The sequence below is a fragment of the Rhodnius prolixus genome, unplaced genomic scaffold, assembly GCF_049639745.1.
Source record: "Rhodnius prolixus isolate KJV_2025 unplaced genomic scaffold, Rpr scaffold_3, whole genome shotgun sequence".
Lineage (NCBI taxonomy): Eukaryota > Metazoa > Arthropoda > Insecta > Hemiptera > Reduviidae > Rhodnius > Rhodnius prolixus.
In genome coordinates this window covers 39775653-39802548 of record NW_027411603.1, presented here as the reverse complement: position 1 = coordinate 39802548, position 26896 = coordinate 39775653, and the positions used below count along the sequence as shown (strand labels likewise).

Genomic DNA, 26896 nt, shown 5'->3' with positions numbered 1-26896 from the left:
GGTAAACAGTTAAAGTTGTGTGAGTGTTGGCACTAATTTTTTTTGGTTCGATACAAATATTAGAATTATTATGTGCAACGTTAGAATGCTATTTAGTTTAATATTTTGAAGATTTTTTTTAAATTTTTACGAACATGATTAGATTTTCAGTTGACAAAATTGTTGTTTTATCTGTTTAGCTGAAGGGGAAAAAAAACAGCCTGGCTGGATCAATGGTTTTTGTGTGCATGTGTTATTTTTAAGGTTTATCTGGATTTGAAATGTTTAAAATACATTTGATGAATACTACAAGAAAAATGGTTTAGATATAGTTATGTATTTCAACTTTTGTTTAAAATTTTTCGCTTGTATTTATTTATTTTTTCTATTGCAGATAAACCCCTCCTACCTGCAAACATATAGAGCTTTATTTCACTGTGTTTTTTTGTCAAGGGCTTTGCATTTGAACATTTTTTTTTGGTAGCCGTTGGACACATTAAAATCTCATTGAAGTGTTGCCACGAAATTCGCTTACAATTTTTTGTTGCTATTACAATTTTTTTTAAATAAAAATATAATTTTTAGTAAATTTGAATAATGCATTTTAAATAAATATCGGTAGGGAATCAATACAATAGCAGGTTTTCTTTATAGTTAGCAAGAATTAATGGGCAGTTAGATAAGATAAACAATCTCAGAAATCGTAGACCCGATAATATCTATTTTACGATCAAATATTTATAATGAATTTGAACCATTCTATATTTTAAAGATAAATTTAAAATTTATTCTTTCTTTTTTTAGAGGAGCAAGAGTGACGTAATCTTGAACAGATTTTTAGCAATCTTTACATTACCCGCGACTAAATAAGTAGAATAGGATTAGAATAGCTCAGTATAGCACGACTCGAGTTCTCTATTCAAATCATTATGCCCGCGAGGGTACTTACGATATAGCGGAATGCATAAATTTTGAAAGTAGACCCGTTTTCCTTTTTTTAGGATCCTCTCCCAATATAATTAATTTAAAAAAATTCTTTTGATGAAGTTAAATGAACTTCACAGAAATCCTACTTCGGAAAAAATCCTTATGCCATTTTGGACCTAAATTAAATAACAAATAAACTAGTATTAACAAGTTTTTAATTAAAATTCAAATAATAATATTTAAATGATAATAGTAGCGAGGATTCAGTGGATAAATCACAACTTTGACTTTTAAGTTTCGTTAAACATTTATTGTCTTTATCTGAGCCTGGATTTAAATAAATTCTTTATTATATCCTATCTATCACCATTCCTCTCAATTAAGCTATAATTTTTAAATATCTAAACCTCATGTAAAGAAGTCTATAATGTTACCCGATTTATATTCTAAACTACATAAAATCTGATTGCAAAAAAGGTATACCCGGTGGACTAATGAAATAAAATGAATTTTGCGAAATATTACATGAGTCAAATTTTGTATATTTTCCTGTGTTAGGGAAAGCAATAAAACTATTGTTCTTCAAGTCTACCTCTCTTGAGAATTGACAAATATATGTAAATGTGGAGTTATACGTAGATGGTGACCATTTATAGTTAGTTATATAGTTACGCTACTGATTTTTCAAGAATTTGAGTTGGTACTTTTCTTTTATCTTCATTTAAGTTATGTATTTTTTTTTCTTTATTTACCATAACGTCTCCTTCAAAGTAATGTTGTACCATTTGAGTAATCTCAGGATGTTACTAATCTTTGGTATTTCTATATAATTCATAAGGGAAGATTGCAAAACTGTTTAAATAGTCTGTTTGACACAATCATTGGCTATGCATACTCAGTTATAACTACATTCACTGTAATGAGCCTTGCCCTGGTATGTAATTGCTAAGATATGTAGAATTCCCTTGAAAATATGTCGGATTATATTAATGATAATTTTATAAACAGCGAAAAATTAACATGTAAAATGTGTTAACGCAAATGTTTAGTAGAAAAGAATAAAAATAAGTGTAAATTATAATCCCTTCTAAAAGACCCAAACACAGTTGAAGTAATTGCCCATTGATAATTATCATTCTTTAGCTGAGACTGATGATTCGATTTATATGGTGGGCCTAATCTGCTGGAAATAGAGATAGAATGTTAAATATAAGCTATTGCTTAGGACTTCCTGCTCCTCTTCTTACTGTATTTAGTAGTTTATTATTTATTTACAGCCGTTATAAAATCATGGTTAAAAAAAGGTGGAATAACTTACCAAGGTATCTAGGAAAACTACTTAAAGAGAAATACTTAATATCTTTTTAACCAAAACTTAAAGTTAAGCAAACTTTTTTCTACAATTCGGTAAAGAATTCATTGAAATCTGATAAATAGGAAAAAAGATATAAAGGTCTGAAGTTTCAATGAATGTGAAAACTGCATCGAAAACATAAAAAATTTAACTTGTTATACCTCAATTACTATTATCACTATAATGATGCAATTCATACCACATGTAGAGCTAACTTTTCTCTAAAATTCAGTAAAGAATTCATTGAATTCTGATGTGTACGAAAAGAGATACAAACGTTTGAAATTTGAACGAATTTGAAAACATCCAACATTTAGCCTTCTATATCTCATTAACTATTGTCATTAGTACATTGCAATTTGTACTAGTAATAGAGCTAACTTTTATCTACAATTCAGTAAAGAATCCATTGAAATCTGATAAATAAAAAAAGTAATATATACGTTTGAAATTTAAAGGGATTTGAAAATATCCAAAATTTAACCTTTTATATCTCAATAACAATTATCACTAAAACTTTACTATTTATACCATTTATGGAGCTTACGTTTCTCTACAATTCGGTGAAGAATTTATTAGAATTGGGACAATACAATGTGAGATTTAGAGGTTTTAAATTTGTAGTTTTTGACGTTTATCTGTTTGCTCAACATTTCAGCATTGATGTCTGCTCTTAACAGTGACTAGAAATGCAATGATAGAACTCTTTCTGTGGTGTGCAATGCTCTGAGAAAAAGCTCCGGATTCTAGTAACCAATGTTATTGACTTGTCTTAAATTCAAAAAAATTAAAATTCATAAATAAAAAGAAATAGAATAAGCTAGGTGCTTTAAAAACAGTAAGTTTACTTAAACAATACACAAAGAATGTTATAATAATTATCAAACTTTGTTTCCCTAATAACGATACATCTATTTTCTACATTTCTGGTAAATAATGGCTACACATTCGACCTATTTTTGTAAGATACGCAATTGTATAACATTAAGACTTATCCAGCACATTAGCAACAATCTTAAGTATTGATTTTACACTTATCATTAATATTGTATTTGGAATTCTAATAACTACATAATTATTTTTATTTTGATGAATTTTGTTTCTAGGTGATTTCGCAATCCTGATACAATCTGGAATGTCAGTTACCAGAGCTTTGTTTTATAATTTCTTGTCAGCGTGTACTGCCTTCATTGGACTTGTTTTGGGCATCCTACTGGGCCAGTTAGAAGAGTCTCACTATATTTTTGCTTTTGCCGGAGGACTGTTTCTTTACATTTCTTTAACACATTTAGTAAGTTTTCTTTTCCCTATTTCTTTTTTTTTCAATTGTAATGAATATTTTATTATAAGTTAGTTGGCACCGATAATTTGCGTTATTCCGACTAGTAACGATCAGGGTTGATCTCAGGGCCTTAGAAGAACTAACCATATACTAAGAATGATCTTGTCAGCAATAAGTTTGTTGCTGGGCATTAGATGGTCTTATACTTTTGTTAATTATTCTTAAACAAAGAGAATAAACTGAACTGCCAGTTAAGCCACCATGTAAGTAATCCAGCACGTAATTCAAAAATAGTAAAAACTGATTTCATGTTGATTGCGGTGGAAGGGCTTTTTCCTTGATCTTATTATCTCTGTATTTTCTTTATTTCTCTTTTTTAACAATGTTACTGTAAATTAAAATTTCAGTTAGCGAACTATTCAAAAAATTTTTTTGTCACTTTTAATTGTAGAATAGAATATTATACGATATATTAGCCTGAACATATGATTTTTACTTACAATAGGATCGTCAATATGTGGCTGCGATATAATACAAAACAGATAAACTTCGAACTACAATAAATATTATCTATTAAACAATACTTTGTATGGTAAACAATACCAGATCAGTCAATGTTGAAGTGGGTTACATTCCTTTTATTATCTAGTAATTTTCTCTAAATTTCTCATTGATTCTGGAATTTTATTAAATATTTTGGCTGCTATTAAGCTCGGTGATTTATCGGACTTAAAATATCTATAAGAACTTTAGAAAGTCAAAATTGTGACTACTATTATTACTGAGGTACTACTTGATATGAATCTAAGCTGTAATAATGCCTCCGATATAAAGAGCTGTTTCAGCTATAAGTATATTTAAATAAATGGCGCATTTAGAAAGATTTAGTCTCTATTAAAGAATATTATTGTTTTTTCAGTTTATAAGGGCGGTGGTCTAAAACTCTGGGTTATATTTTGAAGTGTTAGAATATATTGAATAAAAATAAATGTAGAAGCAGCATTATGTGGGAGAGTGCGTTCTGTAATTATCTTCCAGGTTGTAACTTTTGGAGTTGATGCACGCTCTCTTAAAATTGTACCGCCGCTAGTTATTAGGTGGGATATATTTACTGCTTCTTAACAATGAAATACTTACTCTGTTAAATTACATTTCGTAGAAGGCGAACCGTTGAAAGACACTAAGTGTATACTGATTGATAGTATGGTATTTTTATTTACAGTTACCGAGAGGCTAGACAACTTATTTTAATTTGGTAACTTGCTGAGTGTACACAGTAATGCTGGAAACTTTTCAATAAAGAAGCAATTATTTTTCTTGTTAGTTCCTTTGAAATAACTCCTCCAAAGAGTAATTTGGAATCGTTCTTTTCTTTATACGCACTGTTAGCGAAGATTGCAACAAGGATTGCTGAGGTAGTTGAAATTTTAATTGGAAAATATTAGTGAAATTTGTATCGTCATTTAGAATCTTCTTGTTCGCCAAACTCATAATTACAGTAATCTTACAGTCAACAGTTCAGACAGTCTTCAGGTGTCGAGCATAACGTTAAGATCTTATCAAGGAATTACCATTAATTCGACATCTGGAGAAGATAATTCCTGGGAAGACATTGTTTGAGACTGGTTATTGTTTTAGAGTTGAACAAAAGTAAGTAAAATAATTGCCTAATTTTTCGGCAGGCTTTACGTCCAACTACCAAATTATGTGTCGTGGACAAAGGCGACTTGAAAACATACTTTGCTGCAAAGTTCTCATATTAAACATTAAATAAACTCCCAAGGCCTAGATCGGGAATCGAACCGAGTACCACAATACATACTAGATTTGCAGGTCTCGCCTCTTAGTGCTCGGTTATCGTGGCGCCTGTTGGGTATATTGCCTGTTGGGTATATTTTGTTTGGATGTTTATTGTCTGGCTCAGGCTATTTTACACCCCTCCGGGTACAGTTTGGCAAAGGACAGTTCTATCTCCCAGGAGGATACGCTCTAGCCTAGGCCAAACTATATCTGGGTTTAATCATTAGCAGGTTCTGTTACAACGGTATTTCTTGCTTCCTTGCTAAAGAAGGCACATTATCTGTTCTATTTGTTACAGGAGTTTACTGCGTTTTCTTTTTTTTTTCATCAAGATTCCTTCTGTGGGTTATTACGGATTTTCGTAATGTACAAATCCGCTCTCCGCTGGAAGACATCTCGTTGGAAGCTAATTTTCTTCCCTTAACCCTCCATCACAAACCAAAGAGAAACAAATGTACTTCTTTGTTGGCATTGAAACATTTCTGTCCATTAGAATCGGTGATAGAATCCTTGTATCTTCTATTTCCAAATTGTCAATAGACAATCCAAAAAATTGTAAATGTTTTGTCCCTCTGTTATAACTTTTAGCTTGCCTGCCTTTGATGTCTTTGTATGGGGGCTGATTAGTCTTTTGCAAGATTTGGTCGTATTTAGTGATGAAGTAGGAAACCAAGCCTCAAGAGTGATCAACTCTAATTCATATTCATATGAAGCTTTTTACTCTCTATGAAGAATACGACTTCTCTTTAGGTTTAATGGGGGCGCAGGACTCTCGCTTATGTTTAGAAACAGCGGATTCGCTCAAAACACGAAAATTTTCAGATAATTTAATTGTAATCCGAAAATTATTTTGTCCCCCCCTCTCATTTCGTAGTGCTTATTACTAATTGCTTTAATGTTACATAAATCGTCAATCATACATTGTCCTTTTAGATCGTAAATCCATTTGATTGACACTAGTTTAAAGTGATTTACATCCTGATGAATTCTCGACAGTCCCATTGAGTGCACACAGTAAATTTATCATTGTCATTTGTTGAATGGAGAAGGATGTTTGTCAACAGGTACACTAATACAGTGCAATCAGGTTAAGTTCAAGAGATAATTGGCATTATTCAGAGATCATATTACAACAGGGTTGTCTTGTCTATGGCTTAGCCTCTTCCAGACTCATGTTCGTGCATGGAATCAATACATTAGTATCACAAAATGCCTTTGAAAAATGTATCTTATGTATCGGATTAAACTTTATAATTTGCTTTTAGGTTAAGTGCATAATTTGGTATTTTATTTCATAGAATCACTTTAAATAACTTCATTAGAAAATAATAAACAATATCATTGGTTACTACTTTTAAATTAAAAAAAAAAACAAAAGAAAAAAAGAAGAAGATATTTCAGATATCTTGAATATTATAATCGTTTAACCATTTTAAATAATGAAGCATCTTGGCTTATAGGAATTTCACAATAATGACAACAAATATATGAGGTAAAACTGATCAGATCTCTGCGAAACTGGTTGATAGGGTTGTTGGACATGTACGAATGCAGCATTGTCTGGCTAGTGACTATAGCTTGGTAATGTGCAATTCAATCTCTTTGTTGGCCTCTTTAAGTTGTTTCTAACCAGCTTCGTAGTTGCATACATCATCAGTGGTTGATTTATTAATTAGAATAGAGAGCTTTACTTCCAGTAATTTTTCCAATAGGCGCTAATGGGTAGCTGTGCGGTTAGAAACCCGCAAGCTAATTTTGTATTGTTGTACTGGGTACGATTCCCCTGGTTTAGGCTTTCTTTGTATTTTATTAAATGGCCAATAAAAAGAATTTTATAGTAAAGTATGGTTGTTATTTGCTTCCGTCCAGTGGATGTAAATCCCTCTTCAAAAAAGGTCATTACTTTACTTTATTTTTACCAATATTTCTCTCATACTCTACACTTGCAGACCCAATAAAGTCAACGAACGAAGACTTTCAGTCGTTGGGTAATGGGAATATACGGAGATCGTGTTAAAATTTCCCACTTAGATTTTTCTCAAACTTGAATAGATTAAAATAGATTCTTTGTTATTTATTTATTTTGATATAAATGTATAAAAAAAACTATTACGTATCCCGGGTATTCTAATGATAATTCCATAAAGTTAATGAAACTACCAATATTTACTAATTCACTTTATAGAAGCTCAGTAAATATTTAGTTTATATTAGATGGAGATGACGTTTGATTCTACGTATAATTTCAGTAACAAATCTCTGAGTAGAGGAAATTGGTAACCCTCTGGTGATTTATTTTCGTTATGGAAATAACAAGCAAATCTACTTTGTTTGGCGTGTAATGAATTTTATTAATATTTAGTCTTATATACGTTTAGTTTATATCAATAAATATTTGTGTATGTTGATTTAGTGTAGTTAATTAATTATAATGAGCGATACTGGTAATGTTTATCCCATTTGCTTATTATTGTAATAAACCTTTTTATATTTATTAATTTAATGTCAATAGACCAATAATTTACATTTTTATGCGTACGTAGATACAAGTTCTCCAGTTTTACAATACAATTAAAGCGTTAACTTTCGAAAATATTTTTTAAGAGTAACATATAATTCGCTGCTGCATCTAAAATAGGTACTCGACATAAGACGTTGAATGTTATAAGGAGAAAATATGTTTTTTATTTAGTTCATTTAAAGCATTGGTAAAAGATGGAATCACTCACCCTACAGCATCCCTAGCTGATGAAAAATTCAAGAAGTGTCTGTAGGATAGGGAATTAGTTTGAAGAGAAGTAGGAGCCAGCAATTTAGGGTAACCACCGCTTGGTGCCATTTCAACCTCCCTTCCAATTCTTTCTCTATATTCTCTGAAAAAAGAAACACTCCCAAATTAAAGACTAAGAAATTCTAGGTAAGTGTATTCTTTTCCAATACTTGGTAACTACCCTGGTTATGCAGAGATGCGCTAGGCAGGAGCCAGGAGTTTGCAGTTATGAACTACCACTTCCCAATTCTTTCTCCCGACCAATTCTTTACTTCCAAGAGAATAAGGCTACTTACTTATCGAATGAGCGACTGGTGCCCTCAGAAACCTATTTCGGTGTTATCCTTTGGCACAGGTCTTATGACACTTTGGATTGGGTTAAGCTAGAGTTTGCTTATGGGTTTCGCTAAACCCAAATAGTTCTACATATTAATAATCTTCATTTCGCGTGAGCGTTAGAAGATATTGTAATTGTTTGTGTTGTTTAGCTTGGTTGCTCACAAAGAAGCCATGATCCCTCGAGATTGGGTAATCCCTATTTACCCTAACAAATATTTAATTTAACAACTAAATTCGAGAATAAAAATCAGAAGTGCTGCTATCTTTTGACACATATAATAGCTAAGATGATATATGTGATAATATCACAACTAATGTGCTTTTATAATTGCAGAGTGTTAAAAAAATGTTTTTGAAATTAGGAAGTAGTTCTGATATTTACATTCGTAAGTAATTAGTTAATGATGTTTCATCAAACAAAATGAATTAAATCTGGGTTCTCCTTGTGGGTTTACATAATTTAATCATCATACTTAATTTGTCGGTTACATTAAAATCGTTATTTCTTATAAAATAAAAAATTCGAATTAATACTGTTATTTTTTCAACTACATTTGAGAAAAAGTGAATTTCTTTTTCTAAAATTTATTGTTAAATTATAATAACGATCAACGAAACCTAAAATTTTTATAAAATTAAGATTACAGTCGGATTGGAAATTACTTCTCGTCCACCTGATATATAGAAAACCGCTAGCTTCAGACTTATACGAGTACGTAGAGGAAATTGACTGGTTACTGGGTCGGAGGGTATGGTTTCCATAGTAACCCCGCACAATCCAGGAAAACAGCTTTATCCTTTTCATTGAAAGATTATTCAATCTGTGCAGTTATTTATAATGGAGCTCCGTTTTTTAAAAAAAATTGTTTTAAATATAATCAATCATTTAATACATTTAAATTATTTTCAATGTGAGTTGAAAGTGGGAAGTATGAGGAGTGTCTTTTGTTAAGATAATTCAGGGATGTTTTCTTTTTCCAGTTTTCCTCTTTTGTGCACATTTTTTAAAAAAATTTCTCAACTGAGTTAAATCACCAAAAAAATGATTTAAAACTCAAGCTACTAACAATTTTAAAACTTCGCAATAGTAAAGTCGTACTGAACTTTTTGTAAAGAAGATTATTCTTTGCTACTAGTTGATACCCTAAAATTCCAACCATTATACTTCAGATTTAAATATCCATAGAAAACCTCTGGATCCTTTTATAACCTAGAAATAACCAAATCCTGTTAATCTAAATTCCACTTAAACTAGTTCACTCACTTTGATCCGCTTATCCGCTTCGTGACTTCCAATAACATCTCTAACGATCCTAATGGGATCTTGACATGCTCAATATAACCAACTAAGAGTGTATTTTTAAGGTTGTCTAGCACTTTAGTTTTTTTTTTCTATCCTTTTATTTTTTATTTTTAAGAGAAAACTTTTTGAACAATTAATTAATAACAATATTCTTACTTTGTCTAAAACAGATCCCAGAACTGAAGAGCATGCTCAAAGATCAGCTGAAGAAAGGAAAGCCGTATTGTCTTATTTACATAATATTACAAAATTTAGGCATCCTTTTAGGCGCAACAATTATTTACTTTATAACTAGGCATAATGATTTCATCACTGGATTGTAATATTTTCTTTTTTTTTTTGGTTGTGATAATGTTAACAATATTTACTAATAATGTGATATGTATTTTTGTGTCTTAAATAATTGTCTGTGATCTAGTGTTTTTCAAAGTAATTGTTATTTCTAAGTTATTAGTTAAAAATTTAAGCAAAATCATTTAATTATTTATGTTCTTTACTTTCTTGTATTTTTTGCTATTTATTTTTCCTTATTATTATTGCTTAAAAATTCTTATTAGTTTACAAGGTGGCTACGCCTCGGACAAAATAATGGGAGGTGGAGTTTAATATTTAATCGTACTTACCTCAGTAAGTTAAAAAACAGAAGCTCAATTACGTGAAGCTTATTTATCTTGATCTAGTGTCAAGCCCTAATTTATGAGGTAAAATATTTCTTTGAATAGAAAAGACTTCCCCTCAAAGTGGTTGGCGGCCTAAAAGGCAGGTATGCGGGTAAAGGATGCAGGAAAGAGAGCTGTTAGCGGCAAGAAGTACTAGAACAGGAAACAACCAAGGAAGAAGCAATGTGGACTGGTTGTTCTTGGTGGGTAACAATGCCAGCAAGGCCGAATATATTGGTTAGATCCAGTAGGAAACCAGAAAAATGAAGAACGCGTATCCTCTATTCATATTGATCAGCATTTAATTCTTGCGATAATCAAGGAGGGAACTTTCTACAATATAAAGTCGAGTCAAATTCAAAAGTTAATAAGTTACCAATTAATTACCGTTAACGAAGATCATACTGAAGAATATCCGCAAAAGCAAGTCTCTAGAAGTTATCTAAGAAGTAGTTACTCTGAGCGGAAGACGGGCTTGGTTGTAGACGAATGCCGACTGATAAGTGGAAGATCTCAAATTCAAGTTCTGTGAGAGAAAATTAAAGTTTGAGCTTCCGCCGTCTCCTATAGCGCCTTATTTTGTTAGTTGTATGTTGAGCCCCGCTTGAAAAACAGACGCGATTTCTTTATTTGTTATTCTGATTGCTTTGATACTGAGCACTAATCAGTACAGTCGCTCGCGGAGTTTTCAGTATTGTAAATACGTACAGTTAGTCTTTCACGCCTGGAAGGTGGTGCGTTAGCACTGGAGGTTGCTGTCATTGTCTGAGAGGAACGCGCTCACTTTCTATCTGAGATACTGTTAGTAGGATATAAATTGAACTATGGACGATATAGGTTTTTGTAAAACAACCTTGCATGGAAAATGAAACTCCATTCGGAGTCGGCCATTGTGTTGGCAACACAATAGTAGTGGGATTCTATAAGTGGAAGTCAAATATCTTTATACAAAAACGATTCATTCTTTGAATGTCGACGAGGATCCAAAACAGGTAAGAAAGAAGAATTATTTGGCCCATTCTGGTATATTCCAGTGCGTTCTGGACTTCCAGAAGTTCTACAAATATTGAAGATTAGTGTATTTTTTTGCAAAGAAATTGCTGAAAATCTGAAGTGAAGTTTTGAGAGCCAAAACAGTTTAAAAATAAGGCCAGCATTTAAAAGAAGGCAAACTTATATGCAGGAAATGATTTTATAGCGAACTGTGAAGGTAAAGTTCCTTGCAGCTTGGAATGGAGGTCTAAAAGAGAGAAGGAAAGAAATAAGAGGCTGGTTCTAGAAGATGAAGTATAAAAACGAATGAATTAAAGGTTTTTTTTTTTGTTTTGTTATACCTATTCTATTTCAAGGCTGATATAGAACCATTTTTTAACAAGTTACAGACTATCACCTTGAAATTTAAAAAATTAACGGTAAGGAAGTCTCTCCTTTTACCCGAAATATTATCTGTATCTACAAATTTATTCATGATTTTGAAACCAAATTTTGTTTGGTATTCGATGGAAAGAGCATTGTTTCACAAATTCATTAATTCATTTCAGCTGTTTGTCCTAAAATGCTAATTCAGAGAGACTGTGAGAGAGTAAGCGATTATCTCAAACTGATGTTATGTATGGGAAACCAATAGAGTATTAAAGCAGATTAAATTAATTACATCAAGCGAGAACATTAATACCCTATGCTTTTAAAATTTACATATGGCGTTTAAAAGCAATCTATGGTTCTGAATTTTGTAAAAAAATGTCCCTAACTTTTGTCAATAAACAACCAGTTAATTAACTGCCAGTTGTAGTGTGCCATGTAAATATTTATCCTCAATTTCTTGGACGGAGTGAAAAAAGAAATCACTATGATGGCACAATGCAGTTAAGAAACAGTATTCAATGAACCATCTTCAGTTTTAAAGTTTCTTTTTTTTCATGTTATCTGAAGTTTTGTTTAAAATGAATGTGTTCATTCTAAACATAGGTATTGATCGAAGTGGGGTATTGACGGTAAAGAGGTACAAAATCTACAAAAGTTTTTTTCAGAAAGGGGGCGAAGATGCTGCTGTTTACAACAGCTCAACTAAAAATTAACATTTCTACTTTTCGTGTTATTGTAATAATGCATTCTAATGAGTGATATAACCATTAGCGAATAGGATATTTAATATTCCCTACAAAATTGCACCAAGAATTCATGTAGCTCAAGCAGTGTGTAAAGGTCAAGCCAGAGAGTGGAATTACAAGAAATTGACATAAGATGGTGCAAACTTAATTGTTGCACCCGATTGAAGACATTCATTAAGAATGTCTAGCCTAAGGATTTTTTTTTTTTTAAGATCAAATGAAGCAAGAAAGATCTAAAGGACATTGAAGCATTGATTGCTGGACATACAGCAATGACCCGCCAATTGTTCAACGTAAAGATAATTCAGCAGGCTCAGTGTGGAATTGAAGCATGTGTAGAGTCGATGGCGCAGTACCTTGAGGAATGTTCAAAGCTTCGTAAAGTATAATGCAGATTGAAAGTATTTGGAGTTTAGATAATACAGTGAGACAAGTTTATAAATCTGTCTGTGATGGATTTCAGACTGTAGGATGGTGTGAGGATTATTAATCAAGGTGAATGTTTTGAGGGAAGAATTGCATTTCTAAGAAAGATTTCTGATTATTTTTCTTTGTGAGTCTAGATCTCATTATAAATTATTAAATCAATTTTGTTCGGAAAAACTGATTAGGCTTGAAGTTATTGTTCAATAAAGATAATAGAATTTTATAACTGGATCAGGCGGCCTTGCCAGATTGGAAAAATGGGATTGGATCAATACCAAAAAGGCGACAATAAAGGCATTTTGAATATTTATATAATAAATTTAAAAATATTGGTGGATAGTTAGATATGTATGTTTTAAAAGCAAATATATACATCTTTAACAAATATGTACATAAATAAAGAAATAATTACTATCTATGGCATTCTGAGTTTCTTGTATTTAGTCGTGCTTCTTTACAAAATCAGCCATGCTTTCACTCTCCAACCTGAGCTGCAAAATTAGATTATAAATTGCTCAGTCTTCAACAAACAAACAAAATCTTTTGAAACATACTATTGACTTAGTCTTACTGCGATTTGTATTTTTATATATATATATATATATATTTTATAATATTGTAGAATCCTTGTTGTTTTTTTAGGATAATATAATAACTTCAATCAACCAGTAATAACTTGAAAGAGAGAAATCTCAATGACATCATTAACAATCTTCAGTTTGTTGAAGTGGATCATTGATTGGACAAAATATAAAGTGAAGTGAGCCCTTAAAAGAAAGGATTTTTACTCTAGTATTTTTTTAAAACTACCTTTGCGCCAAAAAACGCAATTCTTTGCTTTCTCATGTTGCGATCATGTCAAATACTTAATTACTTCCCAAAATCTGTTTTGTACTGCGCCTCTAAGAACTAACCTTAAGCAAGAATACTTATTGTTCAACTCACTGATCTAAAACATCATAAAAATCATACCCAGATTTTGGATAGAATAATTAATTTATATCAAATTATAAACTTAAATTGAGAAGGCTCACTGTTAGATTTCTAACAGATCTATGATCTAAAAAGATCTTTTTAACTATGGTTGGTGATACAGATAATTTTCTATGTAGAATTATTTGCACGTGCTTTAATTTTAAAAGTGGACATAAGGGAAATTAATAGTAAAGTACGTAAACCCAAGCTAAAGTTTTAAGATTTTATACTATGAGATATTGAACATCAGATAGAAGTGAATTCCTAAATTTATCCTGTGTTATGAGATGGATTTTTCATTTTTTATAGCAAGATTGACCCAACTATAAGAGTATCTTTTAAAGAGTTAAATCAGATAGTGTTTGATAATATAACAAGAAAGATCCCTTGAAAACTTTGTTACAATTATTAAAAAAAAAAATTCATTAAGTTTTTGTAAAAAGATAAGTAAGTTTTCACCTAAATTTCCCTCGCTAAAGTGAAAATGGAAATTGTTTTCTCATGGTTGATTGAATTTTCCTCAAACACATTAAATATAAGTTCTTTCTTTTTTAGTTAACTCTGAATTTACTTGTTGTTTTTACCTTTTATAAACGTGGTTTAAAATCATTCAGTGAAATTTTTTACAATATGGTAGTTCTATTAATTTGTTAAAAACTCAACAGAAGTATGAAGAATTAATTACCGATTCGCATTTTATACATAAATTATAGGACACTTATAAAAAAGTGATAATCCATTATAAGATGAAAGAAAATACATTCAATGAATCAGCCTTTTTATGTAAACAAATCCTTTTCACATTTTCTCAAACTTGTTCATTTTTTTTTCCTCTGAGTTGTGCTAAAGTTAGTACGAGATGAAAAAGTTTCCAATTTATATCATGTGAAAGCTCCAAATTTAAATGAATTATTATTGACGCTGAAAATCCTGTACTTGGATGTAGAATTTTAAACGTGTGAATTGTTCTCCCTTCTTGGCTTAACATACCAGTCATACATTCCTGCAATGTAAAGCTCTGCTTGACAGTTCTTAGAGCTCTTTTAACATTCGCCGGCCTAGTCTGGATTACAGCTAGCAAAACACTGCAGAAAACAACTACAGGCACACCACGCGGTGTGCGGGTCGTATCTTCACAGGATCAACAAAAAGGTCCTCTCCTCTTTGCGTAGATTGCATTAAGAGCTTTACACATATTGGATACTGTTCCTAATGGAGTTCAATCCTTCAAAGATCTTGATAGTCTTGTTTCAGTCTTTGCGTAGATTGAAATGAGGAGGAGAATTTCAAACATATAATAATAATGGATATGTCCACGTTATGTAGTAGAAAGGAAACGAATGTTTGACGACATATACAGGTATTTAGATGCACCATTACGCTACGAAGACATAATATTCTCCACCAACATCTATTTGCTTAAATCTATAGCAGAGCTAACAATGAAATATGAATTTATTTAAAAGTTATAGCCGATTAGAATGAATGCAAGAAAATGATTAGAGAAGTATTACGTGATTTTAATTTCGGTTACGCTATAAGGATGGCAGGAATACAGAGTACTGATCCATCCATTAGCTGTAGTTTATGTAAATAGTTGTATATAGTAGAGGGATGAACGTGTGAAGCGAATGTATTTGTAGGTAAGAATGGAGAGTGAGTGATATTCTAGTGATAAGCACCTAGACGATGCGGGCTGTATGGCGGAAGCCAATGCCCAAAAAAAATACTACAGGCTTTACAAAATAAAGTTCGATAAATTGCACTGAACGCTCCACGGTTTGCTAGGAACACACAAATGCTCAGAACTCGACATTCAAGCCATTCACACTCACATGACCAAACTTTCAGACAACTTCTTCCTCACCCACATCCAGGCCGTATCTCATTATCACCTTGATGTACCTACAACATCTAATAGCCTGAAACAAGACTTTATCAAGATCTTTGAAGGACTGAACTCCATTAGGAATAGTATCCAATATGTGTAAAGCTCTTAGTGAGCTGGCCGATTTTTAATTTTGTAAATAGAAAAATATTAAATGTATAAATGTGATGGCAACTCACCTAGTTACAACTGTGAATTTTCTAGAAAGATGCAACTGCACGTTAAAACAAAAATAGCAAGTTAAAAACCTATGACTACATTCTTAATTTCCTAATTCAGGCAGAATCTTAAGAGAAATGATCTGAAGAACGGCAGGTTAAGGAACTGCACTTCTCCATCTTAAGAGAGAATATGCGAACCGAATTCCTTAACCATACACCTATAAGACGTTGATGGGAAAATGCTGTTTTGGTTGCAAGACGAGGTGAATAGGTGCCATCCCTTCAAAGATATAGGAAGTTAATTTGTTAATAGAATGACGTAACAGGAAGTGATTAATAAGACGTTTAGAGACCTTTGCAATAAATATGATTGTGGTGATATTGAGGTGGGTGGTGATGTGGAGAGATTGTTAAATGCAATTGATTCAGAATTCAAACAAGATTTATTTACCAAAGCTGGAAGATCTATTTATCACAGCATATATAATGAATTGCGATTTGATTTAGGGGCTAACCATTATATCTCAGATGAGCATTCATTTAAGTTAATGAAAAATGTGTTTAGAGCTAGAGGACAACTGATGCATTTGAATTTTAGAATAGGGCGGACAAATGAACAATACCTGTGTTCTATGTGTAATAGAGCAGAAATTGAAGATGTCTACCATTATGTGGCTGTATGTCCCATAATGGTCGGATTTAGAATTGCATATTTTGGCAAGAGAGTGTTGGATAGGGCGGAATTTTTAGAATACCTGAACGGTAAGAATTGGGCTAATTTAAATAAATTCTGTACCTCCGCTGGTAGATATAGACAGTTTCTAATAGAAAATTATAATTATTAATTCTGTATTAAGTTTCAATTTTATAAAAGAAAAGTAGTATCTCTTTGTTTATTTTGTTTTATTTTAAATTTTGGTTATTGGTCGGGAGGGAATAGTAATTAAAAGTGCAACTCAAGCAGACGGACGAGAAGTCCATGCTTTAATGTTAAAAATGAGAAAATTACTTTTATGTGTGTATTTTGAAATACTAATAAACAATTTATTATTATTATTATTATTAGAATGACGTAATAACGTTGAAGTTAATGTCAGCTGAATCATGACGGTCGATCAGAACATTCAAAGTAACTTTGTTGGAAGAAATGAGAATGCATTCGGCAGTACCGAAGGAGAGCGCTAATAGTTTTTGTCAGCTGGCGCACTAAAAAAAAGTTACTTCTTTGTTAAATTCAGAATTTTTCTGAAGCTTTCAGCAAAACACTGCAGAAAACAACTACAGGCTTTTCAAAATAAAGTTCGATAAATTCCACTGAATGCTCTGTAGTTTACTAGGAACATACAAATGCACAGAGAACTCGACATTCAAGCCATTCACCCGCAAATTTCAATTTTCAACATTCAACTTTTAAAAATGTTCGTCCCCGCCCCTCTTTTTAAGAATTTTTTTTTTTTGCAACACAAGTTATTTTTACGTGTAGGAAGTTAGTACCCAAAGTGTAAAGGGATCCGAGCATTACAAAACGCAGAAAAAAATAGTTCAAATCTTAATTTCCTAATATTTTGCTTTTATTGTACTTCTTTTAAATTTCTACTTGTTGGATATAATTTTTTTTTTTCTAAATAAATGGTTGTTAAATGTTGGTTTTATAACTTGGTTGGTTACATTACAAATAATTCATCTGGTTAACGAAAGTCTCTTATTAGTGTGAAACATTGATCGGAAAGAAGTACTACATAATTCTCATAGATAGCACTACTTATCTTGCATTTGGTACAACGTTGGGGTACTTCCAGAAAGATTTAAACTATTCTCATCTATTTTTTATATACAACAACAATTTTGTATAGTGTTTTTCTTCACTGCAGGATCTGCTTATCAATTTAATGATAATTGTTTGCGGTAAAGTACAGATGTCAAGATGTTTTTGTATTCCAAAAAGTCCTCATATAACTGAACGAAAAAGATTTTATTGATCCGATTGACTTAAAATCCAGTTGATCGCACTAAGTAAAAGATAGTTCCAAAAATTTGATGGTCGGCTAAAATTCAAAAACTTGAAAAAAACTTTTGGGGCTTCTTAAAGGCCCGGCTGAGATCTTATTTAGGAATAGTTATAGCAAATATCAAGTAAATATTGGATTTTTTTTAGTACAGCGAAGTAGATTACGTACATTATATTTCTGTTTTCACTTTATTCCCAAAAGATTGAAAAAAATGACGCCCAAACAAATACTTATAAGTGATTTTAAATAGTCCAAGTTGCAGATGCCACACTAGATTAATAAATAAGATAAATTTAAGGACTATGGCCTCTCTTTTGTGAAAAGAGGTTACCGATTGTATTAATATAGAAATTGAGATGGGTATTCAATGTTGTATTTCAGTTTAATGTGTATTCATATTCCCAGTGTGGGGTAAACTATTCAGAAACCATCTTGGACAGAAAGTAACTGAATTGGTAGGATCTGATTTAACTGCGGTTTACTTAAAAGATAAAAAAGGAGAATATATAAACAATTTAAATTCAGCTAGATAGGTCGAAAGATGTTGCTATACCAGCAAATTCAATACTACATCCTTGCACTGTACGGTCTATTTTCTTCTGGTACTTACACCTACATGTTTTAATTATCCACCTAACCAATGTCTGGTTATAAAACTGTAAAATTGAAAACCAGGGAATATTGTTTAAACATTTTCCACCATCTGGTCGGCCCTACTGTTTAACAATTGTGGAAAACCCGCTGGTTGTTTGATGTAACAAATTTAATTTTTTATTGTTTACTTTAGTGTTAACAATGTTGGTTTTAAACTTCAGCCAACAATTATCATTGTAGAATCCAGATCCATTATGAGCCCCAACAAATTGTTTTATTGTATTTGTAACATCTGTACCTCGGAGGGAAAAGGCACCATGTTACAAAAAGTAAATTTTACAGGGGAGCCAAATAAAGATATTTTTCCAAATTCATTTTTTGTTCCACTTTTCCGGTTATACTCTTTCCTGTACTTCTCACCGTAATTATTACATTAGGTACGGCCACTTTAACTCTCATATTTTAAAATATTTTACTTTCATCTCCATTGTGAAAAAATTTATGCCCATGTAGTGCCTTTTACCCTTAAGCAATGAAGTATCATAGTGCTTTTTAAAAATACATAAATCGCTTAATAGTAAACTTAGGACATAGTGCTTTACACCTGTAGAAAGAGCAACAAAAAATTTGTAAAATGATGCCAAAATCTGAAAAATCGAAAAAATGGACATGGTGCCTTTTCCCTCCGAGGTACAGTAACTGTTCTATTTTTGAAATAAAGTTTTGTTTCTCAAAAATTAATTAAATAGTACATGCTACACATGTGTGTTGCTCATTAAACTGTGCTTTATGTTTTGAAACGTGGTCAGAGGCCTTAAACATTCGTCTTTCTTCTACATTCTACAACATAGGTTTCGCTATGAATGTGTGCCCTCATCATGGATTATTCGATACTGCAGTGTGCTATGTATTGATTGTCGAGATTAAACTGTTGTGCTAATATCTAATAACACTGCAATTTAGAAATATTTATTATATGAATTTCCACGATGGCATAGCCCCTTTGGGGACGTAAAATCAGGTATGATTTTACAGAAAAGTTACTCTACAATTACATTTTTCAAAATATAAATTTATTAAATGCATTTCCATGTTTATTGCTACCGCAAACTCACTCCAAAGTGTTTGACACATTTTTTTCCAATTGTGGATATTATGTATTTATATTTCCAATTACATAAAACAGGTTATAGAAGAAACCTTGGCTAATTATAAATTGCCTAAGTTATAGTGCGGAAGAAAACAAAAAACAACTTTTGCCGTTGCCTGGACAAGCAGATATAGTCTCCTAGATTATCTCTTGTCCCTTAGAAGGGTGTTCTCCCTAGGGATATTCAAATTAGAACCATTCATGGGAACAAACAAAATTTATATTCAACGAAACTATCTGGTAGGTAAAAAATAAATAAATTATGTTAACCTGGACATAAATGTCTGTGTAACCTTATTCCATTTCTGACCAGTAATAACATCATTTGAATACAATGGTGTCCAACAATACTATTCTATTTTTTGATATCCTTCTCATTTTATTCTAGAAACAAAGCGCATCATTTTTTTTAAATATTTATAATTGTGATGCTTAACACTGTTCTCTTATCACCCTCAAATTGAAAAAAATATCATCCAAAGCTGCATTTTTCAACTGCAGCTGTTCTGAACTCATAAGCCAATCTTACGGCCGGGATTAGTTTCTCAAAAAACTTTTAAATTAAGTGAAGCAGTCTTTAAATGTTATGGAAATCTGGAAAGAAGGACAAACCATCTAACTTTCGGCAGTAAAAGGGCTTAATTTGGTAGTTGTACTTTAAGCCCGCCTGAAGGAGTAACTTTTAATTCCATTTTTATTTATTTTTTACTTATTTTATGTCATCTGACTTGGGTTGGGATTACTAAGAATACTTAATTTGGTAGATTTTTTTTGTTTTGTTTTACAACATTTGACTTGGAAAAGAACTCTTCCAATTATATCTGTAAATTATTACAATAATGAGAAAGGATAACAATTAACGACAACATTAACTTTTTGCCTTCTGGCTACCATTAGATATAACACTCGCGAACTTTTAACTACATGGGAAAGAAAAGGAAATTGAGGTCATCGTGGAAGGATAAATGTGACATATATAAGGAGCATTTAGCAATAGTTCTTAGAACTTGTGATTGGAAGGACTGGTGCCGACGGAAATTAGAAAGCTTGGTCGAGCCCAATGGTTCAATAGCATATGTCAACTTAGGTTTCAATATACTTAGGTAAATTAATCTTTTGCAATGTTTGCGTTAGATTTGATCTTCTTCCAAGCAGTAGTGACAGTAGTTTAAATCGTTCTTTTTAGGTATTCTACTTTTAGTCGTGTGTCGGATACCATGTGTTCCCTTGCCGATGATTATGTTCACTTACTATGAAAGTTGTGTGTTCCATCTAAAAGTGAAAAGTGTCTTTTTATTTCATGAATTTTCATTCACTAAGTTTTGAACCAGTTTCCAGGGAGCTCACTTGGTTTGATGGTTGTTTAAAGGCAAGAACAAGATCGTTCATATAGGGACCGAATACCAGTGTTATTATGTTACTGACAAAATCAAAATTAATGTTTTATTAATCAACAAAAATAGAATTAGAATAGAAAATTTGGCGAATTGAGAGAACTCTTAATTTCTTGGTTAGAAACAACGAATTAAGTTAATGTTTTAAAAAATTTAAAATAAAGGACAATTTCTTTTAAAGTAATATTGTGACCTCTAAGACGATGTCTTATCTGTAATCATGTATGATCTGAATAATGGTGAAGAAACGCAATAATTATTTAACCCTGTGGGAACTATCCACAACTGTCAATTTCTATTTTTTGTTATTTATTTTTTCATTTTATTTCATATTTTTATTATCTTTTTCATACATGGGTCTAATCTGTTTTTTTACATACATCCATTAACGCTACATTCAAAACCTTTTTATCCTAAGTTTTATTTATCCCACATATTTGTTTGAGATCCCAGTTTTCGTTTTTTACTAGGTTTTCCACTTTCAAGCTCTTTTTAATTTAAGAGCATGTGCTTAAACTGAACTAATCAAATAATTATCATGGCATAAAACATGATCTCTTCTGTAGCCAGTGTAAGTAAACTGTTCCAAATGCTTTACACTTTAGTTCAGAGTCTTTGCAGTAGATAGGATTTGCCGATTCTGGCACACCTAAAATACAAAATGGCGGCCATCATCGAACTCGACGAAGGTTTAAGCCACGCCCCTACCCCCTATTGACCAATCATCGAACTCGACGACCACTTAGGCCACGCCCCTACCCCCACCCCTCCCCTTTTTGACCAATCATCGAACTCGACGACCACTTAGGCCACGCCCCCTACCCCCCACCCCTCCCCTTTTGACCAATCATCGAACTCGACGAGGGCTTTAGGCCACGCCCTTCCCCCACCCCACCCTTCTTAATCGACCAATCAGCGAATTCGATGACACCCCTTTTACCCCCACTCCTTCCCCCACCCTTATTAATTGACCAATCAGCGAATTCGACGACACCTCATTACCCCCACTCTAGCCCTACTCCTATTACATGACACCTACCTTTACCCCCACCACCTCTAGGTCGTCGTATTCGTTGGCCTCTTAAGCTCCTCCTACAAGATGGCGGCTCTCCTAACAGCTGTAGTACACAAGATGGCCGACCTCGTACCAGCTGATGACCACAAGATGGCGGACCTCATACCTCCACCCCCCTCGCCCATTGATAGACAGGAGGGGATTTTTTTTTTTTTTAATTATTTTTACTTACCTGGGATTCGATCCTACAACCTTCGTACTGATAGACACGTCATCTGCACCAGTCGGCCACAGTGGTAGTCTCGCTTACTCTAGTTTTGAATGTTCTCTTATGTTTTAACTTGGAATTATTTTTTAAAAAATCTAACCCCCCCTTACCAAGATTTTTTTTTTTTTTTTTTTATTTAAATTACCCCCACTATCACAAAAATATTCAAATTAAATAAAAATGGATAACCTCACTTTAGGTAATAGAAAAATTATTTACTTACCCCCTCCACCTGGACTGCTTCCGTTGCTGATGACGCGACCTACACTCACTGAAAACTAAACCCGAACTGACACTTGGACTGCGATACTAGCATTAACCCCCCACCACAATTACGTCACACTCTAACTAGCCAATAGAATTGCATCTTTTTTTCCAAATGATTACCTCTCTGGACAGGTCTCTGTAGCAAGCCACCCCCTTTCCCTTCCACATCTTTTATCATACCTGTTAATTTATATATATGCCAACATAGCTGAACATGCTCCAACAAGTCTGGACATGTAGCCAGCTGTTTGAACAGGCAAGTAAAAATAATGATGACTCATACCATTGTCATATCCTCAACGAGCACAAACATGCTCCAACAAGTCTGGACATGTAGCCAGCTGCCTCTTTCGCTTTAACCGTTTTATTATTTCCGTTTACCAACTATACAAACCTGTATGAACATATCATCGGTGTAGTCTTAATATGTGTGATTACCTGAACATGCTCCAACAAGTCTGGACATGTAGCCAGCTGCCTCTTTCGCTTTAACCGTTTTATTATTTCCGTTTACCAACTATACAAACCTGTATGAACATATCGTTATAGTCTCAATAGGATGACACGTATGATTACCTGAACATGCTCCAACAAGTCTGGACATGTAGCCAGCTGCCTCTTTCGCTTTAACCGTTTTATTATTTCCGTTTACCAACTATACAAACCTGTATGAACATATCATCGGTGTAGTCTCAATATGTGTGATTACCTGAACATGCTCCAACAAGTCTGGACATGTAGCCAGCTGCCTCTTTCGCTTTAACCGTTTTTTTTTTTTTTTTTTTGTTATTATGAAGTTAAAAGTAAATTGAACTTTGAACTTATTAATAAAATATAAATAAGATTTAATTAACTTTTCTTTATTTATCACATAATTTGTATATGGCTTAATATTGCTCAACTTGCATGTCTGAGCTTGCCCTGTTTGAATTGGTCAGTAATTAACTGATATCTCCCACCCTTGGGTATGACGTCACTAATAGTTAGCCAATAGCATTTCGTGTTTTTATTAATAATCGATTATTATAATCGATTCTTCTGATAATATAAAAGTCGCTTGTTCATTTGCGACGCTGCGGTACTGAAACACCAGTCATGGCAAAACGAGCTCGTATTGAGGCAGCTCAAGGCCATTTGTACGAAGTGGAGTCAGCCTTTGGGAGGACTCTTCGAACTTTTTTCCTTCCAAGTTCCGGGGCAGTCGACGCAATGGAATTTCTAACAGGTCAGATAGAAACATTGCGTCGTCTGCTTCAGGAAGTAATGGCAGACAGCGATTCTCCCCTCAAATATAACTTGGTCTTGGAGGCGACCTTTGAAAACATCAAAGGTGAAACTTGTGATCGCGCCTTCAAGACTAAGAATAAAGTAATTTATGAAGACTCCTCCATAGACGATTCTCTTAATGAGAGCTTCAAGAAGATTGTAGTAGAGATGGAGGAGTCAACACTAAAGGGGAGCGGCTGGTGCCTAAAAGAGTTCGACGGAGTCCTCTTAAAAGTAAATAAATTTACCCCTCTCGGCGGCTCCAGCTTCATTCCCCTTCCTCCTCACATTGCCAACAAAAAGGCTGTTATTAATGTTCAAAATACGGATGACCGGTGTTTTCAGTACGCGATACTCTCTTGCTTCATCACACAGAATCCACAACGCGTTAGTAAGTATGCTAATATAGAGCACAGGTACAATTTTGACTGCATTTCCTTCCCCACTCCTCTCCATGAGGTGAAAAAATTTGAAAAGTACAACAACATCACGATAAATGTTTTCACCCTTGGAGAGAAAGGAAACGTGTACCCTCTAAAAGTGGTAAAGCAGGAGAAGGAAGACCATCGCGATCTCCTTCTTCTGACTTTAGAGAATGGACGGAGCCACTACACTTACATTAAAGATTTTGATAGATTAGTCGTCAGTCAAATTACTGCGCATGGAAAAAGGGTACACGTTTGCAAGCGGTGCTTTACCCATTTCAACATGGATGGTGAAAGCATCGCCGAGCGGGTGAGGGAACATATGGAGTATTGTGGAGTAAATAGACCGACCCGGATTGTATTGCCAGAATGTAACGACGATGGGACCCCTCCAAAAATATCTTTTACAAAAATACAAAACCAAATGAGGGTTCCCTTCGTCGTTTATGCTGATTTTGAGGCAATTTTAAAAAAAATTGATACAAACGGAAATAATGTGGGTCGGTCACACACAACTCCCTACCAGAGCCACCTTCCTATGAGTTTCTGCACTTATGTAAAAGTTGCAGAAGACATACGCCACTGCCTTCCTGCCGATTTTCCTGCGGAACCTTACATCTATACGGGTGAAGATTCCGCAGAGAAATTTATGGCTTACATAAAGGCGGTGGCCGAGAAGGTGGCTCTGGTATACTCCATTAAGCGGCCAATGCTACCCCTGACACCATCTCAGCTGGAAGACTTTAAACGGTCCCCAAAATGTCACCTCTGTAATCTTCCCTTCAACAGAACCGATCCTAAAGTGGCGGATCACGATCACATCACTGGTGTGTATCGTGGTCCTGCTCACAATTCCTGCAATATCCTCTACCGCACTCCTCGTTTCCTTCCCGTCTTCCTCCACAATCTGAGCGGCTATGACGCCCACTTTATTGTTCGCCAGTTGGGGTATGACTCAAGTCGCATTGACGTCATCCCCAACAGTGAAGAGAAATACATCTCATTTAGCAAGCAAGTGGGCGCTCTAAGATTTGTGGACACCTTCCGTTTCATGTCTTCTAGCTTAGATAGGTTGTCCAAGAATTTGCCCAACAATAAATTTATAGACACGGGCAAATTCTTCCCCGCCGACAAGATGGATCTGGTCGTAAGAAAAGGAGTGTACCCCTATGACTACACAGATTCGTTCGAGAAACTTAGGGAGACGGTTCTACCCCCTAAGGAGGAATTCTATAGCACCCTTAATGAATGCCACATCTCGGACGAAGACTATCAGCATGCCCAGTCAGTTTGGGAGGCCTTTGAAATTAGAACCCTAGGGGGGGTACAGCGAACTCTACCTTAAGGTAGACGTAATGCTCTTATGTGACATCTTTGAAAATTTCAGAGATGTTTGCATAAGAGCATATTCGCTGGACCCTGCCTGGTATTTCACGGCCCCAGGACTGGCTTGGGATGCCATGCTGAAGTGTACAGGGGTACAATTAGATCTACTCACTGATTATGACCAGCTCCTGATGGTTGAGCGGGGTATTAGGGGTGGCATTTGCCAATGCAGTCTTCGCTATGGTAAAGCTGACAATGCTTATCTGTACCCAGATCGAGATCCCCATAAGGAATCTAGCTACATTGCCTACCTAGATGCAAATAATTTGTACGGGTGGGCAATGTCAAATCCGCTTCCTTACGGGGATTTCGAATGGGTATCAGATCCGGATACTCTAGACTGGGGCAATATGCAGGAAGATGGTCCCTTCGGGTATATTGTCGAAGCCGATATTGAGTATCCGGCCGAGTTGCACGAACTGCACAACGATTTCCCCCTTCTCCCGGAGAATAGGGTGCCTCCGGGACAGGTTAATAAGAAATTGTTGGCTCCATTGACCAACAGGGAGAAATACGTTGTTCACTTCGTCAACTTGAGGCAGGCTATGGGTTTAGGTCTGCGGTTGGTACGCGTACATAGAGCGCTACGATTCAGGCAGTCCCGTTGGCTTCGCCCCTACATCGACCTCAACACCCAAATGAGACAACAGGCGACCAACGACTTTGACAAAGACTTCTACAAACTAATGAACAACGCAGTATTTGGCAAATTCATGGAGGACGTACGAAAACGAACAAAAATAGAACTGGTAACTGACGAACGTAGAATACGGAAACTAATAGCGAAACCTACTTTTAAAGACAGGACGATCTACTCAGAGACGCTGACTGCTGTACATCTGGACTTTGAACAGATCACGATGAACAAACCAATCTATGTTGGGATGGCCATTCTTGATCTGTCCAAAGTCCGGATGTATGACTTTCACTACGCTACAATGCTGACAAAATACGGACCTGACAAACTAAAACTTTTATACACAGACACTGACAGCCTCATGTACTTAGTAAAGACGAGAGACTTTTACGAGGACATAACTACAATGATGGACGAATTTGACACCAGCGACTACCCTGACGGACATCCATGTAAAAACAACAGAAATAAGAAGGTGTTGGGGAAGTTCAAGGATGAAGCCAGTGGAGAG

General features: G+C 34.0%; 1 protein-coding gene across 3 annotated transcripts in view; it reads left to right on the top strand.

The window, feature by feature from the left end:
- LOC141452674 (metal cation symporter ZIP8-like) overlaps positions 1-10250 on the top strand; it is a 29290-nt gene extending 19040 nt beyond the window's left edge. For 2 of the 3 annotated variants that reach the window (XM_074125059.1, XM_074125060.1), the window contains exons 7-8: positions 3367-3551; positions 9925-10250. In XM_074125059.1, coding sequence (XP_073981160.1) covers positions 3367-3551; positions 9925-10077 — 338 coding nt within the window. In that variant the 3' untranslated portion in view covers positions 10078-10250. Of the gene's footprint in view, positions 1-373; positions 3552-9924 lie in introns of those variants that run through there. The other variant, XM_074125061.1, reaches the window with a different exon arrangement.
- The last annotated feature ends 16646 nt before the right edge of the window (positions 10251-26896 follow it).